This window comes from Hirundo rustica, chromosome 13, assembly GCF_015227805.2.
Source record: "Hirundo rustica isolate bHirRus1 chromosome 13, bHirRus1.pri.v3, whole genome shotgun sequence".
Taxonomy (NCBI): Eukaryota; Metazoa; Chordata; class Aves; order Passeriformes; family Hirundinidae; genus Hirundo; species Hirundo rustica.
The window spans coordinates 3,142,541-3,160,883 of NC_053462.1; the positions used below are offsets into that span (position 1 = coordinate 3,142,541).

Consider the following 18,343-nt stretch of genomic DNA (forward strand, 5'->3'; position numbering starts at 1 on the left):
AATGTTAGCAGAAGCTGATTGAACAGTTTGTGAAGACAAGCCCCGGTTTACCAAAATGTGTCTCAGCCAACAGTTTTGTCAAACATTTAATAATTTTCCAAGCTAAAGAGGCAAGGGTTCTTCAGCTGTGTTAGGTCTTAGGTTCATTATTAGCCACAAGCCCACAGAAGGACCACAACAGTCAACTGAGGCTTGATGTCCAGGATCACTGCAAGAACCTACCCATAGGAAAAAACAAGTTAAAGAATCTGGTTCCAAAACACCACTGCAAAATTTCTGAACTATCTGCCTCAGCTCTGCAGGGCTTCAGAGATGCTCAAGAACCTATTTTGATGCCAGAAACTCCAACAGGAGCATTAGCTGAAGCATGCAAAGCCAGAATTACTAAGATGACTGTCCCAAGTCCAACAAGGCACAAGGTTTCTCACATTAGTTGTTGAGTGTACATGTTCCAAAAGGCATCTGGAAGTCACGCTCCATCCCCTAACACCTCTACAAACAGATGGTGACACAAAAGGCTACCGGAACATCCAGCAGTCACCCTGCATATCACTGCTCTTACCAAACCTGTTCCTGCAGAGGCCCCAGCCAGGAGGATGCCATGACTCCTAGGTCCCCCAGCCAAAACCCGTAGCTATCACCACACCAACCAAGCTCCCCCCAAACTCCTGTCTTCAATCACATTGTCTCCTTAAAGTCAAAGCACCAGGAAGAACAGAACAAGTGGTTCCAAAACATCCCGCTCCCAGCCATGGAGCTTGACAGCCAAAGGCATTCTGGCATGCTCAGTAACTCCTAACACTTAGAAGGGATAAAAAACACCAAGCACCAGCATTGTACCCAGCAAATCCACACAAAACCAAAGAGCTGTGACTTGTGTTGGAGTCTAATACTGGTCTTGGATTTTAATCACAGAATACCAGGGGTCTGAGCAGAGATATTCCCCCCAGGGATGCAAAGCACAGCCCAGCAATGATTTACCACACTGGCATTGCATCTATCACAAGCCAAACTGGAGCCTGAGCGCTGCCAACACTGCAGAGCTGCTTCAGAACAGGAAAACTGGTCAAAACCTTTCCAAAGACAGGACAGCTGGAAAGCAGTATCAGATGCCAAAGTGGCTACAGGCCTGATGTCAGCTGCAAGAAGATCATCTGGAGAACCTGAGGGCCTCCAAAGCATCCAACCCAGCACTGGAGGCAAGCCAGCTGAGGTAGGCCATGGCTAGAATAATGAGAGAACAACCAGGGAGTGAAAATTATTCAGGGTGGGGAAGAATCATAAAATCATAGACTGATTTGGGTTGGAATGGACATTAAAGACCACCTTGTTCCACCTCCTGCCATGGGCAGGAACACCTTCTACCACACTAGGTTGCTCCAAGCCCCATCCAACATGGCCTTGAACACTTTCAAGAACGTCACCACCTGGAGGAATGACACACAGCAGATATTTTGGAAGCATTTATTTCCATCTAAGAAGTTACTTAAAACACGTGCTGCCTCAGTCCCTTCCCCCAGCACAAACCAAAGTGCTGTGACCTGCCAAAAAGCGACAGCAAGAATGAGTCGGCATGAAACTCCTAAAGGCGAGACCTTTGAAGTCTAACCCGGACTTGAAAAGAGACAACTACAAAGCCTGTGGCCTCTGCTTCATTAGAATAAGATGCTAAACGTTCTTAAGTTTCATTTGCTCATTGAAACTTGTTCTTTTAAGATCTAGGAAATAAAAATAAGCTGCAGAAACTAAACTGGCCCTGCACATTACAAAGGAAGACAGTTACAAGGTAACTAAGGACAGCCAAGATCGGGCAGGGTGGGATTGCTGCACAATGAAGCAGCTTGTTCCAACCTTGAGAAGAGTCAAACTCTTCCCTTACACATGCCAGAATTGCCACTGTCGATGAACAATATTAAAGCTGTATTTTAGAGAACTTCCTCTCATTTGTTGTAACAGATGCAAACGGCAGTCAGACCTGGAAGGAATTTGGAGTGAGGAATGAAAGCTTGAAGATCCAGCAAGTCAGAGAGACTTCAAACTGCTACTCTTCCAAAACCCACCTAAAGAATTTTATATAAGAGAAGTAACCTTAATGGCTGGCTCAATGATCTTAAAGGCAATGTCAACCTGAACAAGTCAGTGAGTCTATGGTCAATTTATATTCCTGATTTACATACCTGCTGAGTAGACAGATGCAGACAGATTTCCCATGTTATTTTTCCCAGCTGGGAGCCCTCCATTAATGTGAAGGATGACAACTGAAATGACCTGAATCTATCCTCTGACTTGTAACTCAGAAATGAATGTGCAAAACAAAGGAAGACTGATTTTGGCTTATTTCTACAAACAAGGTACTACTACCTGTGCCAGGGCCGCACCACCCGCACAGAGAGGAATTTCTTCCCAATATCAAGTCTAACCCTGCCCTCTGGCAGTGGGAAACCATTCTGCCTTGTCCTGGCACTCCAGGCTCGTGTCCAAACTCCCTCTTCGGTTTTCTTGGAGCCTCTTTAGGCACTGGAAGGGGCTCTGAGGTCTCCCTGGATTCTTCTCTTGATGCACACTCCCAGCTCGGCTCCAGAGCAGGAGGAATCCAGCCCTAGGAGCCCCTGGCCGCCTCTGACTGGTTCCAACAGTTCCATGCCCTTCTGATGTTGGATCCCAGAGCTGGAGGCAGCTCTGCAGGTGGGGTCTCACCTGAGCAGGGCAGAGGGGCAGAATCCCCGTCCTCCTCCATCCCACTGCCCACACTGGGGGATCAGCCCAGGGCATGGCAGGGGTTAAATCATGAACTGAGCTCCACAGCAAATCAGTAAGATGGAAGAGACCATCTTTTCTAACATAAAATAGCTCCAGGAAACACGTCAGACAGGTTGGTTTCACAGAGTTCAAATAGGTTTCTCCTGCAACTTGATTTAACTACCTTTGGCACTGACGCACAGCGATTCCTTGTGGGCTGGGAAAAAGGAGTAGCTCTATAGGAAGCAGGTATTTCAGAGTTTTCTTAACATCAGCACAAACTGCATGAACTCCCCAGGCTTTATCACTACACATTAAAACATGTATATAGGACAGCAGCTACTCAGGATATTTAATAAATGATGTGGCCTCCTCTAATGCACCCCACACAAAGTGGCCAACTCATCTAAGAGAGCTGCAGAGACACAGTGACCTCAGGAAAAAGATCTGGGACTGCAGAGAAACCTTCACATCTTTGTAAACAGCCACAATATTCCCAGCCTAAAGAAATGTCATAATATAACCATAAGAAGGAAAAGGGGAAAAAAAATAAGAGGGAGAGCAAAGGCAGACAGGAAAACAGTTTTCCCACCTCCCCAATGAATATCCCCAGTTCCTGCATTAAATGCTCAGAGTAGAAAATCCTAGCTATTCAATTGTCTTCCACAACACAGAAACTGTCAGGCTGATCTTGAGGGTGGAATCACTGTCAACTCTTCAGGCTATTAAGCTGTGCTCTGGAAGAGATTTGTTCAAAGATGAGCAAAGCAAACCAGAAGATTCAGACAGGTAAGAGACACCTATCCATTGCAGGAGATGGGCTGTTCCAAATGGATCTGACAGGAAGGAAGAACATATGAAAAGCCAGGAGAAAATGGTAATTTCACCCCTATTATGTTTCACTGTTGCTTCTACCAATTTCTAGGGAAAAAAAGGTATTGTTTAAAAGGTAAGGAGAGACTGATGAACCAGAAATTAAATGGGCCATCTAACAAGGAGTTCGAATATCTCCGCCCTCAAATCAAAAACAAAGGGGGGGGGGGGGCGGGTTAATGTTGTACATAGAGATGAAGTAGGTACAACAATTCTGAGATTTTACCACTTTGTAGAATCCCAGAATGAGCTGGGTTGGAAGGATCTTAAAGCTCATCCCATCCCACCCCCTTGTCACGGGCAGGGATACCTTCCACTATCCCAGGCTGCTCCAAGCCCTGTCCAACCTGGCCTTGGACACTTCCACGGGTGGGGCAGCCACAGTTGCTCTGGGAAAGCTGTGCCAGGGCTTTACCACCCTCACAGAGAACAATTTCTTTCCAGCAACCAATATAACCCCACCCTCTGGCAGTGGGAAGCCGTTTCCCCATGTCCTGGCACTCCAGGCTCTTGTCTTCAAGGGTACAGCCAGCAAAAAAAGAGGGAAGCATCCAGAGGCAAAATTCAGGTTGAGAATAGGAAGGCAACGAGCAAGAGTTGTGTGACAGAATCTCAAAAAACGGCTCCCACATTCAGGCTTGGAATCATTAGGATCTGAGAAGGTTTTGGGATAATTGGAAGGCTGTACAAGAACAAGGACTGAACAGCACCACGACAGTGGCCCCTGCAATCAAAATCAAAGGCTCCTCTCACACTGCAGAAGAAGAGTAGAGAAAGCTAGCAGATCCAGAGAAGAGTATATTTGAGGAGGATGCATCTTTGGGGGGAAAGAAGGTGATTCATAAGAGCCTCATCTCCTCAAGAACTCCTACAGATGGGACAAGAATTAGCCATGTGAAAATCCACAGCTAGAAAAAAAAAAATCAATACAGTGCAAGTCAGATGGAAAGACATAAACAAGGGTCAGGAGTGTTTCTTCACAAATGCTGGAAGTCTAAAAGTATGATGGAAAAACTCAAGTGTCTGATTTGCAAGTGGACATAGCACGTTCATTCAAAACACAGTGCAGAGTAGAGGAGCCACTAGACATTAAAAAAAAAAACCAACAAGGACTAAGCAAACATTCAGACGACCAAAGCTGACACCACCATTTAAGCAACTCGAGTTTTTTGCGCCAACAAGAAGCCCCCTGTAAATCAGAATTACAAGTTTAAACCGGAAAAGCAGAGCCTCAGACTGTCACCAGTGGGCTGCACAAGCAGGACACCCGGTGTTAACCAGGCCCCACATCCCTCCATGTCACCAGAGCAAATGCCAGGTCAGTGTGTGACACCAGGACCAAGTGCTTAAACAGCAAAAAGTGATTCCTCCTCAGGAGTGGTTGAGAGAAGCAGCAGCTCACAGAACCATGGAATGGTTTGGATGGGAGGGGACCTTAAAGCTCATCCCGTTCCACCCCCTGCTATGGTGGGGGACATCTCCCACAATCACAGGGGGCCCCAAATCCTGCTCAACCTGGCCTTGGACTCTTCCAGGGATGGGGCAGCCACAGCTTCTCTGAGCAACCTGTGCCAGGCCTTCACCACCTTCACAGAGAAGAATTTAATCTTTACATCTAATCTAAACTAATTGCTGCCTTCACTTTGGATGGCAGCTGGAATATTGGTGTGAGCCCTACAGAGCGATCAGACCAAGCCAACCCATCTGTACAGCAAGCTTAAATGTCCAAGAAGGAAACAAAAGCTAAATTTACAAGCTTTAAATAAGAAAAAAAAAAAAAAAAAGAAAAAAAAAGTTAGAAGCCACATGATCTATTATTGGGTTAATGAATCATCAGACAACATCTCCCAAAAATTAAAATTGTGTTTTATACGCACTCTGCTGAGTTGGGCCATCTCCCCTCTCCCTGCCTGACCCCAGAAATCAGGCTTTTGATGGCAAAAGGCAATGAGGTGACAGCAGCAGCCTCACTTTACTCGAAAGTCACATAGGAGGAGATGGGAAATGCCCTTGGTTCAAGCTGGTACCTGAAAGTCTCTTGGCCCAGCTTTCACAGAAGGATTCAGCAGCGTCTAGGCAGCCACAGCCCAGGCAGCCATGCTGGCAAACCAGAGCTGGCCTAAAGACCAGCCTAAATTGCTGCAGGGCTAATTATATTGTACAGAATGAAGCCACGTCTCAGGAGTCAGAGCCTGTTGTCTTTTTTAACCTTTTCCTTCTTCCTTTTGCAGTGGACAGAGCACATTGACAAGGGAAAAGCAGCTGATACATTGCATTGAAAAAAAAAAGCAAGAATACTACATGGCAGAATCCATCAAAGCTCTCTGGAGAGAAAAACTACAGGATAAAAGGAAAAATCCTTCTGGTACATAAATAACTAAGGGGGTTAAAAAAGGGGAAGAATGTATGACTGGTCCGTTTTGCAGCAGAAGGGACTCACCAAAGGATTCTGCTCGACACTGAGCTGTGTTACTCAGATGACAACATTTGCTACTCTGAATAATTCAGGATGAGAAGTAAATAAGAGCCATGACTCCGAGGATTTGCAGTAAAATCTCGTGATATGAGTGGGTGATACAATTCACAGAGCAGCACATCAGGAACAAGCACCCCAACGTCAACTTCAAGAAACATGACAGACTGAACTCGAGCCAGCCCCAGCAAGCAGGACTACACCTGAGTATTTCACAAAAAACATGGTTCCATGGTTTTAAGATCATTAATGACACAACATTTGTAATTACAGAGATGATAATATAGGATAAAATACCTCTAAAATACCTCTAAAGAGGTACCTGCACCATAAATATAACCCAGCACCTCTGTCAATGTCTCCCGTTGTCCTGTGCCCCACCCCTCCTGCCCTACCTGTCTCGAGGAGGCTGGAGCAGAGCTGGCAATGACATGAAAAACAAGAAGAGCCACAGGAAGTCTAAATGTATGAGGACAATTCAGCCAAGAGGCTACCAGGAATGGATAAAAGTATTTTCCTAAAATCATGAATATTATGAAGAGAAGTGTGAAGGTTCCTAAATTCAATACCTGGCTCAGGGAGGTCATGAACTGCCGGAGAGAGAAAAATAAAGCATTATTTCCCTGGATTAGATCTGCTGTGATTGTGTTCTCCCCTCCCCAAGCATCTGCTCCTGGTTACCAGTGAGCAGGATACCAGGCCAGATGGATTCCTGGTCTCATCTGGTAGCACTTTTTAAGGCATTACACAGGATTTCATCTGTTAACCTGAAAATACACAGCGGCTGATTGCTTCCTAAGGGCTGGAAAAGGGAGCAGTGTTAGGGCAGGGAAAACAGCAAGTGGCTGTGGACTAGGATGGACTTAGGATCTTGCCCAGCTCACAACCCCCCTCACAGTGGAGTTCTGAACCTGCCTGAATATTTTCCATTGGTGACTCAGGCACAGCAAATCAAGTTGTTGCCAATACAGAGAGCTGGAACAGCATGAAAACTCCTATGGAAGAGCAAGATAGATGGGCTGGAATGAGACGAGGTCACACACTTCATACTTCACAAGAAACACTACTTTGAACAGGAAAGCTCTTTAATCCGAGGAAAAATAAAGAGAGACAGGATTTTAGCTTGGTGCCGTGACCCGTGAGCCACCAACCTGCCTCAGACATGAAGGATACCAGCACAAAGGAATCCTCCACGGCACGGCACAGCATCCCAGAGAGCCCTCCCCTGCCATTCTGTGCCCTGCTCCCCTCAGGGATTAGCTCTGAGCAAACACATGCAGGGAAGAGAGCGACAGAGAACATGGAAAAGAGCGACTGTGTGGTTTGCAAATAAGGAGCCAACAGTCGGGCCAAGCTTTCCGAAAGCATTGATGGAGAGAAGAGCTGATTTATAGGAAGCAACTCTGGCACAAACATAGGCAGGTATGTATCAGTCACAGATAAATTTATTGTGAGAATCTGGTGCGAGTTTCCAGCCCTCATGTCCGGAAGACAGAACTTACACAAAACACAACAAGGAGCCCAAACTTGTGAGGACTTTTGGCCAGCAGTTGAAAACACACAGTTATAGACTTGCAGAGGAAAGCAGAGAGATTAGATTCCTCTTCCTCACCACCCAACAGCTCTTAAAGAATAAAAAAGGCACCAGCCGAGTCCAGAAAAAGCAATTTCAGGACAGGAACTGTTTAAAGAACCACTTGTATCTGAGAAAAGCTTAGGTGCTTATGCAGGGTGTGAGCATAAAGCCCTGATTTTATCAAGCCAATAGTCTAAAATTTCACTGGAGTCGGCAAGATCTTTGCCAAAAGGCTGGAATATCAGCGGTGCCGGGGTGCCGCTACACCGGCAGCCAGAACTTCAACATGGAAACTGAGATTTCCCTGGCAGCTCTCACTTCTGTCCTCCACTCTTTCTTAAGTACATCCGCATGGTTTTTTTACTAATAATGATTTTTTTTTATTACACACCATGATATTTAAATTCTTTTCTTATCTGGTCACACCTTGCCAGCGGTCACCTTCCCTGAACAAGAACTCCTGCTGATATTTATCATTGGCAGCACCTCCAGCTCGTCCCTGACGCCAAGGGCTCCAGTGTGAGCCCAGTGTCACATGGAAATAACCAGCGTGTGCACCTCTCTGAAACAGCAACGTCATGAAACCCAAATTTTCTCATCAGTAACACTTCACCACCCAGGTGGCAATTCCAAAACTTGAACCACTGGCAAGCATTGAGGAATTTTGCAGCCTGAATCTCTGCAAACTTGTAACTCAAAGGCACTCTTTGTTTTTTTTGGAATGTATCTGTGGGAAAATGCTACTAATATTTGATAAGAGCTTCTCAACAGGAACAAAGCTCATGATTCCCAGTTCACCCACCATCCTCTCCCAACAGAGACCAAGTTACCAACACAGCACTGAACCAGGGAGGCAGAGATCGTTTATCAGAGTAAATCACAGCCAGCAGCTGGGAAGCTGAGAGAAAGGAAAAGCAGGTCCTGAAGAACTTGGGGAGAGCTTGCACAAGCTGACAGGCATTAGGTCACCAGTAAAAAACAAAAGTCAAGCCTGATGTCACACCCGTGACAGTGGGACTTTAGTGGCAGTAGGACAGTGGGACACTTCGTGGCAGGTCACAGTGAGCCCAGAAACCGAAAATGAGGTAGGTAGAAAATGTCACACAAAGTCAGGCATGGGAGGCAGCTCAATGGAGCTTGGACTCTGCTCAGAAGACTTTCCACAAAGAGAGAAGCCACTGTCGAGAAAGGCTAAAGGGGACTGTTGGTAGCAGTGAAGCATTTGGAAGGGACGATGTCACCCTCCTGAGGCAGTTGAGGCTGCCCCATCCCTGGAAGTGTCCAAGGCCAGCTTGGACGTGGTTTGGAGCAGCAAGGTCTAGTGAAAGGTGTCCCTGCCCACGGCAGGGAGTGGAATGAGATGACCTTTAAGATCCTTCCAACCCAAACCATCCGGACTGCACGATTTGGATAAGACAACAAACCCCAACCCTTAGAGCTCCACACTGTGCCAAACAGCATATGGAAATACTTCCTAGACGTAGGGGGGGATAAACAACTTATTCACACAATTAAGTTGCTGATACACCTCCAGTTACACAGAGCACTTCGCTTCCTTAGACTGGGAACACCCCCGGGTTCAGCAGCTCCCAAGGCACCTCCAATTCCTTCCCCGGCGGATCCCTGCCCCGCAGTCCCGGGACAGCCCCTCAGCTCGGGCTGCCGCGTTCCCCCGACTCAAATCCCGCCGTTCCGCCCCGCCGGGCAGCACCAGCCCAGCACGGCGAACCCTCCCCGCTCCCCCTCGCCCACACCCCGGGGGGAGCTGCGACCCCCGGCGGCCGCCGCCGCCGCCCCGCGGGTTCCCTCGGGCCGCCCCACGGCGGCTCCTCCGCCCGCTCGGCCGGAGCCCTTCCCGCCGCACCGGGAGCGCTGGAGCGCCGAGCCCGGCGGAGCCTCCGCCGCGGGCGGGCCGCGAGAACCGCCCCCGCCCGCGCCCCGCGGCCGTACCTGCTCCGCCGGCGCTGCGCTCCCCGGGCGGGCCGGGCCGGGCTGGGCCGGGCCGGAGCCGCCGCTGCTCTCCCCGCGCCCGCCGCAGCTCCTCCCTCACGGCACTCGACGGGCACGGCCCGACCCGGCAGCGCTCGGCGCCGGCACCGCCCCGCGCGGCTCCGCCCTATGGCCGCGCCGCGCCCGCGCCGCTTCCGGGGCACCGCGGGCCCTGGAAACCGCGTGGCGTTGCCAGGAGGAAGCGGAGGGCGGGAAGGGCGGCGGGGCTGCGGCCGCGGAGGCTCCGCTGCCGGCGGGACTCAGCATCAGCCGGGCTCAGCGCCCCGCTGCGGCTCAGCACCCGCCGGGGTGCAGTATCCACCGCGGCTCTGCACCCGCCGGGGCTCAGCTTGGCGCTCCGTTGGGACTCAGCAGCCTCCGGGCTCAGCACTCAGTGGGGCTCTGCATCCTCTGGGGCTCAGCTCAGCACCCCATTGGGGCTCAGCATCCTCCCGAGTTCAGCGCCCACTGGGGTGGTCCTTTCCAACCCAAACCATTCCTTGATTCTATGGAAGTGGAGCAGAAACCCACTAGGGTTGTCACCTGGATGCCCCCAGGCTGATTCTGGTGAAGAACTTGGCATTTTCCAGATGGATGTTTTAAACTGACATGTTCATAAAATCACAGACTGCTTTGGGTTGGAAGGGACCGTAAAGACTGTCTCGTTCCCTCCCTGCCATGGGCAGGGACACTTTCTACCCAACCAGGTTGCTCATTCCTTGAAAGTGGTTAAAAAACCTTCCTCCCTGGCATGCAGGCTTCCAGCATGGGGACAATCCCATTATCCAGCCACACACATAACAGCTTGCCAGCATATGGGCCCCACCAAGGATGAACCACCGGTTTATTCGGAAAATATGTTGAGATTCAGAATTTAGGCATTAAAATTATTTATTTCCCCTACTACCTTGTAATCCTGAGGCCGAGCTTGGAAATTTTTCCCTGATGCCGTAGTTAACTTGAAAACAAAGCCCAGTTCTAATAAAAATGGACATTTCCCTTTAGGTTTTTCCCTTCTCTTTTAAGAGCTATATGCACTTGGCTGACTCAGTATAAGTTTAACAAAGGCTTAATATTTCTTATTAAACCTTTTAAGTTGTCAATATCAAAAGGAGAGTGTTCCAACCCAGCCACCTGAAAAGCCTGTCCTGGCAGCATCCTGTCAAACCCTACCCTGAGCCTCTGCCCCACAATGAGTTTATTCTGCTTATTCTTTGTGCTATTATCTGGGGAAAATAATAGTAATGTAGATATAATAATATTGACAATATCTTTGATAAAACTGAGAGGCATTTTTGTTATTTGGCCCCCACTTTTTTCTGCTCTGTACTATCTGGGCACTCCCGAGGAGCGTCTCAATTCTGAAAAATTATTTATCAATTTCAGTCTGAGCAGTTCTTCTGCTAAGTCCTATTAAATGTGTGGATTCTCATTAGCCCTGTGATAATCCCTTGGGAGTTTGTCTGAACACCAGCCTGTGTGTTGAATAAAGAGGGGGGGACAAAGCTGACCCAAAAACATTTGGGGTGGGTGAGAAGGTTCCTTGCCTCCTCATCCTGAGCCCAGACAGGTGAGATTGCAGCCCGATTCCCAAACGCCTTATTATGAAGAGAAAGGAAACGTCCTGCTTTTTTTCTTGCATCTCCGGCCGGGATGAAGCGGCTGATGGCCGCAGGGCGGCTGGAGCTGGTGGGCAGGACAATCCCCCTTTGTCCGGAGAAGAGGGGAGGACAATGAAGCTCCTGTTGAGGATCAGGCACAGGGAGGCACCACCCCGACACGCCAGCCTGGGCAGGGGGGACCCTGCAGACACAGACCTCGGATCCTTCTGAGTAATGTCCAAAGGGGGAAAAAACCCAAAGCTTAAAAGTGCAGGTTTTGGCAGAGAGGTGAGAGCAGAGGAGCAGCTACTCAGAGCAAGAAGGTACCAAGGTCTCACCCTTGTCTCTTCCCGTAGAAACAGCCCAGTAACCACTCAGTCCAGAGCAGGAATATCCATGAACAGGTTTGGAATTTACCAGAATTAGTAGTGCTCTAGGAGTCGAGTGTATCTCCCTTAACATAAACAGACAATACCTGAACTCCGAACCACGGTCCACAGCAGGAGGCTGCACTCCAAAGACTGGGGAATCAACAATCATGGCTAGAAATTGGACATGGTCTGGTAAGAGATTTAAAAAAAAAAAAAAAAAAAAAAAGCCTTGAAAATCAGGAAAAAACCTATGAACCCCCCTCATCCGGGGATGAGGTCCCTGGGATTTGGCACTGGATTTCCCATGGCGGGGTAAGAGGTCAGCAGCCCGACAGCTGACGGCCCTGTTCCCCTCCCCTCCGTCTGTGTCCCCATGGCCCAGACATCTGCTGTCCCCGCCGAGCAGCTGCCCCCCTGTGCAGCCCTGGCTGCGGGACAGCAGCAGGACATCCCTCCTTCCAGCTAAATCCAACAGAAGTGTGCCGTCTGTCCTGTTTCGGACATTAGGGGACAAGGGGTCTGCTAGGAAAAGCTCAAAAGTGATCTGGAACAGCAGGAATTTGTAATTATTCCTATAAGAAGAGGGAAAAGCCTTAGGCTATGGGGATGAGATAGGATGGCATCTGTTCCATCGCTCTCTCTTGTCCAAACAAAGATCATTTTGCCTCATAAGATTTAAAATTCAATATATTAAGCCCTCAGAAAAATTCTTATTTCCTAAACTCTTCCATCTCCTCTCCTGAACACTTTGTTTGCACACTTTCCAGCTCCTGCCGAAACACATGCCCTGTTGTGCCAGCAGTGAGCCCCTGAGCTCTCATTTGTGATGCAGGTACCTCCAGCATCCCCTGGGGAAAAGTGTGGGTGCCCCAGCCTGGGTCAAAAGGAGCTCTTGGACTTTCAGGCGTGGATAGCAGGCTCAGCTGAGAACAGTTTATTGCTCACTAGTGCGCTAAGGCTGTGATGTTCTCAAGGTCAGGGGTCAGATAAATAATTTGGACTACTGGACGAAAACTCCACGTGTTGGGATGGAAATAAAATCTGCTGGGGGGAGTGGGTTGCCCTCACTGCCCGTCCCTGACCCTCCAGCAGCGCTGGGTTTGAGGCAGCCATGGGGATTCAGCCCGTGACACGGTGGGTGATTTTGTTGAAGCCATTTCCTTACCTGGCAAGATAACAGGGACTCAGGAAATGAGCAATTCCAGTCTCTCATCCATAGATTTATATATTCCCTTCACGTTTCCTGAATAAGCTGGTCCAAGGCAGGAGGCTCCTTGTCTGGTCCCTGGCACAGCCCGGCGTTTGTAGCCGAAGATGCTGCTGACATCTATGGTCAGCCTGGGGTACTGGTGTTTAGAAGTGTTGGAATCACAGGCTGGATTGGGTTGGAAAACATCTCGAAATTCCTCTCAATCCACCCCCTGCCATGAGCAGGAACACTTTCCACTATCCCTGGGTGCTCTAAGCCCTATCAAACTTGGCCTTGCATGCTTGCAAGGATGAGGCAGCCACAGCTTCTCTGGGCAGCCTCTGCCAGGGCCTCATCACCCTCACAGGGAAGAATTTCTTCCCAATATCCCATCTAAATCTGCCCTCTGGCAGTGGGAAGCCATTCCCCCAATCCTGTCCCTCCGGGTCCTTGTCCCCAGTCCCTCTGCAGCTCTCTTGGAGCCCCTTTAGGCCCTGGAAGGGGCTGTCAATGCATTGCAACGTTCTTATGGATTTAACCAAAGTATCATCATTGTAGAATACTCCCTTAAAATTACAAGAAATTACCTCAGAAGTGAAAACTACTCTGAAGAGATAAAAGTAATGCCGACTGGATTTCCAGCTGATTGTTCCCTTTAGGAGGTTCTCTGGACCACACCTCTTGCCCTGAGACTGTAGGAATCCCCTTTCACAAGGAAAAGCTGTTAGGTGCTGTAACATCACACCCAGTCCAGTGATACAGCCAATTTATCCATAAATTAATTTTCAACACTGTGCACAACCCCTCTTTACCACCTTAAACTTCACTATCAATTATATCATTGGACTGAGGCACTTCTTGAGACTGAGGGAAATCCCTCGGCACAGGTGTCAGCATAGGTGCAGCTCTCTCAGCATTCTAAGACCCACACTGTGCCATTTTAAGGAGAATTTTATTGGAACAACAATAGCTGGGGGGGAAAAATAAACAAAAACAAACAAACAAACAAACAAAACTGAAACAAACAAACAAACAAACAAACAAACAAACAAACAAAACCAGGAAAGCTTTTGGACGTGAAAACCTCCTACAAGTCTGGTCTTCTATAAATTTTATTTTGAGTTGTCTGCAGCTCCTGAGCTTTAGCCCTCTCTCCCTTTCTGATTTTTTCCCTCATTTTCAGAAGAGCTGGGTGCTATTCCTGCTTCTGTATAAACTCGAAGATTAGCAGCAGGGGCACAGCTGGAGCTAAATCAGCTCCAGCCCCAAGGAGTGTGGGTTGAAGGTCATCCTCCCCTATTCCCACTGGGGCAGGAAAACAGCCGAGTCAACACCTTCTCCTGCTTTTTGTTCCTACTGAAAGCTCAGCTTTAAGACTGCAGCTCCTGATGTAAACGTTTGGATTTTATCTGTGAAGAGGGAACATATTTGTTTATTAGGGGCAAAAGCAGTTTAGCTGCTCCTTAATACCGAGTTGCTCTTTTCTGAGGTTTCCCAGCAGGGTGGGTGTGTGCCACAGAGACACATATTTGATCCCAAGCTCCTTCTGTGCCCCTCACATCCCTCCACAGCCTTGTGTGTTCCAGCTCCATCAGATTTTATCTGTTTAACGGTGTGTGAGAGCAATCCAGCACAGGAAGGACAAGGAGCTGTTGGAGTGAGGCACCAAAATGTTCAGAGAATGGAGCAGCTCTGCTGGGAGGAAAGGCTGGGAGAATTGGGATTGTTCAGCCTGGAGAGGAGAAGCTTCAGGGTGACCTAACTGTGGCCTTGCATTGCCTGAAGGAGCCGGCAAGAAATATGTAGAAAGACTATTTACAAAGGCCTGGAGTGCCAGGACAAGGGGGAATGGCTTCCCACTGCCAGAGGGGAGGGTTAGATGGGATACTGGGAAGGAATTTTTCCCTGTGTGGGTGGGCAGGCCCTGGCACAGGTTTCCCAGAGCAGCTGTGGCTGCCTCTGGATCACTGGAAATGTTCCAGGCCAGGTTGGACAGGGCTTGGAGCAACCTGGGCTAGTGAAAGGTGTCCCTGCCCATGGCAGGGGATGGAATGGGATGAGCTTTGAGGTCCCTTCCAACACAAACCCTTCTGGGATCTGTGATTCAGGTCTCCATGAGCCATTGCTCCTTTATGAGCAGCTCCTCATCCTTCCCCCTTCCCACCTGGCAGCTGCACAGCCCTCATGGATAACAGCTGAGGGGATGCAGGCGATGAGCAGATCTGATCAGAGCCCGGAGGTGTTTGCTGTCCCCCAGGCATTTTTAGGGCATAAATGGAACAGAGGATATGCTGGTTTGGCAGGTCAAAGGGACAGGAAAGCTGCCACCATGGAACTTGTCGCTGTGATGATGTTTTGTGTGGTGTCAGGGCAAAGAAGTCTGTGGCTTGTTCAGATTTTTCCCCTTAATTTACATAAACTTTAAAAAAAAATCTATTAAAGAGAAATCAATTGCTACTTCTCATTCAAACTGGAACTGCTTTTCTGTAACAACTCTCCTTTTTATCAATAGACTTTTTAGGAAGAGGTTTTTGCAGCATTCACCACTTTCCCCACCAGGCTGACCTACGAGAGCTGCCACTGAACTCTCCTGAGGTGCTAAATTTTAAAATTTAATCTCCACCTAAATTCCCCTTTTCATCTGCTTAACAATACTCTGATATTTCAGGGAGATTCTGAGGGAGAGCAGAAGCAGAACTCCTGACATTAAGACCTACCACAAGGCTCCACTTGCTTTTTTTCCCTGAGAATTACCCCAAAAGTTATGTGGCAACATTATAACAGTCATATTTTAGCCATTTATTGGTCCCCCACCTTTCAGAGTTCTGATTCTTTAGAACAGCCAGTTTATTTTCATTAAACTTCACCTCTAATCAGAGCAAGTTTCAGCTACCCACCCACCTCTCCAGTGTCTTTCCAAATGCCATTTCCCATCTTTGGACAAAGAAATCCTCATTAGCAGCTTTTACTACAATAAAGACACAACACAGGTGTGTGCTCAGAAGGCTTCAGTTTATTAAAACAATGAAGATCTGCTTTTCAGAAACAGAACAACCACGATCATGCAAGTCTTGGACAAGCATGAGGCAGTCAGAAGATGAAAGAGAAAAGCTGCCCAACATGCAGGAGGAACTCAGGCAAACCAAGATAAAAGTTAAACTAGTGCTTTTCAATGAACATTAAATGCCAAACAGTAAAAAATAATTAATTTCTCCAGTGCTCATGCCATCTCTCAGACTTTTAGTTTTGTACAAAAGCTGAAAGGAAACCATAAAAAATTGTAAAAAACCTATACAAATGTACAAAACCCAGCTCGAGTAGGAGGAGCATTTTAACATGAAAATCGAGGTCAGATCACATCTGCTCTTCCTCCAAGCACTCTCCATCTTCAGCAGGATCCAGTGGCAGGGGCTGAGCTCTGTAAGGAGCATAATTTCAGAGGCATTAGCAGAAACCAGCTCTGGTTTGAAAGGCTAACAAAGACCTTTTCCCAAAGCCCATGGGACCCAAAATGACTTAGCTAGCCTCAGACAACACCTTGAGGCACCAGGACTGACAGGGGCTAGATGCAGCTGTAGAGCCATTCCTTCCAAACTGGAAAGGTAACATTCCACACCCAGAAATCCCTGCATGTCCTGGACCCCAAGGACCACACTCAGGTTCCACACTTTTCTTTGGAAGCTGTATAACTCCCATCTCACACCTGAGTTTCCACCTGACTAACTTATGGAACAGAAAGCTTGTGCAGTTCAGTGATTACAGTTCTTGCTTCTTACAGAACACACTGGGAAGCTGCAAATTGTTTTGGATGGGGAAACTCTGTGTTCTCTTCTCACCACCTTGTTCTTATTCGGCCCAACAAACTCCAAATTAAAGGGCAGAAAGTTTTCCTGTGCTACAGCAAATATTTTCTGTTTCACCAACAGGTGAGATGCACTCAAAAGCCTCTGTCTGCTTGTCCTGCAGGACAGTTTGGGGCTGATTCTTATAGGCTTCCCCTGGCAGCTTGGGAATACCTACATTTGGTGGAAAAATGGAGGTTTAGCCCAGAATTCTCTGTGGAAAACAGAGTTTCTGTAAGACAATATTTTACACTGCTGCCTTTTTAGTCAGTAGTGCAGACTACTCAGGTTAATCTCTCAGTTTGGAAAAGCCATTCAACTCCTGGCACATGGAAGTTGTTAGTGCACTCCTAAGCTTTTTCCAAAGCTTTGCTCTGCTGGCAAAGTTATGTCTGAGCTGTGAGAACTTGCCTCAACTACCACCAGTTACTCCACCCATTTTCACAAACCTCATCGAGGCCCCTGAAAACTTTGCTGAGAAACATAATTTCCATAAGGATACAGAGCTCAGGAAACACACTGTCAACTTGTCAGCAGTCACTTGCCCCTTCAAAAATGAACTGGAGTTTCACAGAGACACGGAGAAAAAATAATCACAGCTTGCTTCCTCCAGCTTATGCCTCCCCTTGCCCCAACACTCACTCCAGGCTGCTGGTGCCAGGCATCTCTCCGTCGGGTGCCCGGTTCTCCTTGGATGGGAGCTTCAGGAAGTCGCTGATGCCCCTTTGCCAGGCGGGCACCGGCCTCACACAGACCCGGTTCAGCCCCACGGGCCGCCTGTCACCTGCGGGGGGTGAGATGTCGGTCCTGGGGAGGGAGGAGGGAAGGAAGGAGGAAAAAGAAGAGAGGCAGAGAGGAAAAGAAAGGAATGAAATGAAGGAGGGAGGAAGGAAGGAGAGATAGGAGGAGGAAGAAAGAGAGAGGAAGGGAGGGAAGCAAAGAAGAAAGAAAGAAATGTAGTGATGGAGAGAAGGAAAGAGGAGGGAAAGGAAAAAGCGAGGGACGGAAGGGAGGAGAAGGGGCCGAGCCCCCGGCGCTCACCTCTCCTGCTGGGCAGCGGCGGCCGCGCGTTGATGCTGCTGGAGCCCAGCGCCTTCCGCGGAGCGCGGGCCACCAACACTGCCGAGACAAGGGACAGACAAGGGACAGACAGCGTGCGGTCAGCGGCGGCACTCGGAACCCGGCTCAGCCCTGCCCGCCCCGTCCCGTCCCGTTCCCGTCCCACTCCACGCCACTCTCCCATTCCCGCTCTCCGCACCCTTGCGAAAGGCCCGTCCGCGCTGATCCACCTTGGTCCGCGCCATCCCGGGCCGGCACTGCCCGGCCCCGCCCCGGCCGCGCCACAGCCCGCCAATGCAGCGCGGGGCCGCCCTCCTTCCGCTCCCCTTCCCGCTCTCCGCGGCCCCGGCGGGATATGGGGCAGAAATTCCCGATGTGAGGGGAGTGAGGCGCTGGCAGGTGTTGCCCAGAGCATCTGTGACTGTCCCATGAAGTGTTCAAGGCCACGCTGAACGGGGCTTGGCATAACCTGGTGTAGTGGGAGGAGTCCCTGCACATGGCACGGGGTTGGAGTGGAATGCAATGGAATGGAATGGGATGGAATGGAATGGAATGGGATTTACGGTCCTTTCCAACCCAAACTCTGTTCCCGGACTCTATGAACCGGTCCCGGAACGGTCGCTCCGCGGCC

General features: G+C 49.0%; 2 protein-coding genes across 3 annotated transcripts in view; both read right to left on the bottom strand.

Moving 5' to 3' along the window:
* CSNK1G1 (casein kinase 1 gamma 1) overlaps nucleotides 1-9,700 on the bottom strand; it is a 101,698-nt gene extending 91,998 nt beyond the window's left edge. For both annotated transcript variants that reach the window (XM_040077089.2, XM_040077088.2), the window contains exon 1: nucleotides 9,612-9,700. The gene's annotated coding sequence lies outside the window, so the exon portion shown is untranslated. The remainder of the gene's footprint in view (nucleotides 1-9,611) is intronic.
* A 6,104-nt stretch (nucleotides 9,701-15,804) lies between these two features.
* PCLAF (PCNA clamp associated factor) lies at nucleotides 15,805-17,978 on the bottom strand. Its single transcript, XM_040077145.1, has 4 exons — nucleotides 17,912-17,978; nucleotides 17,695-17,772; nucleotides 17,296-17,437; nucleotides 15,805-16,229 (listed from the first exon to the last, which is right to left on the bottom strand). Exons 1-4 carry the CDS (start codon nucleotides 17,955-17,957, stop codon nucleotides 16,166-16,168), a joined length of 330 nt encoding a protein of 109 aa, XP_039933079.1. The 5' UTR covers nucleotides 17,958-17,978; the 3' UTR covers nucleotides 15,805-16,165.
* Nucleotides 17,979-18,343: the final 365 nt, after the last annotated feature.

Excerpts from the sequence above, each read along its gene's own strand:
- PCLAF (XM_040077145.1), bottom strand. The coding sequence starts at position 17,957 with ATGGCGCGGACCAAGGTGGATCAGCGCGGACGGGCCTTTCGCAAGG. Across the intron at positions 17,773-17,911 it reads CGGACGGGCCTTTCGCAAGG|TGTTGGTGGCCCGCGCTCCG; the intron begins GTGCGGAGAGCG and ends TTGTCTCGGCAG. Across the intron at positions 16,230-17,295 it reads CCTGGCACCAGCAGCCTGGA|AGCTCAGCCCCTGCCACTGG; the intron begins GTGAGTGTTGGG and ends TGCTCCTTACAG.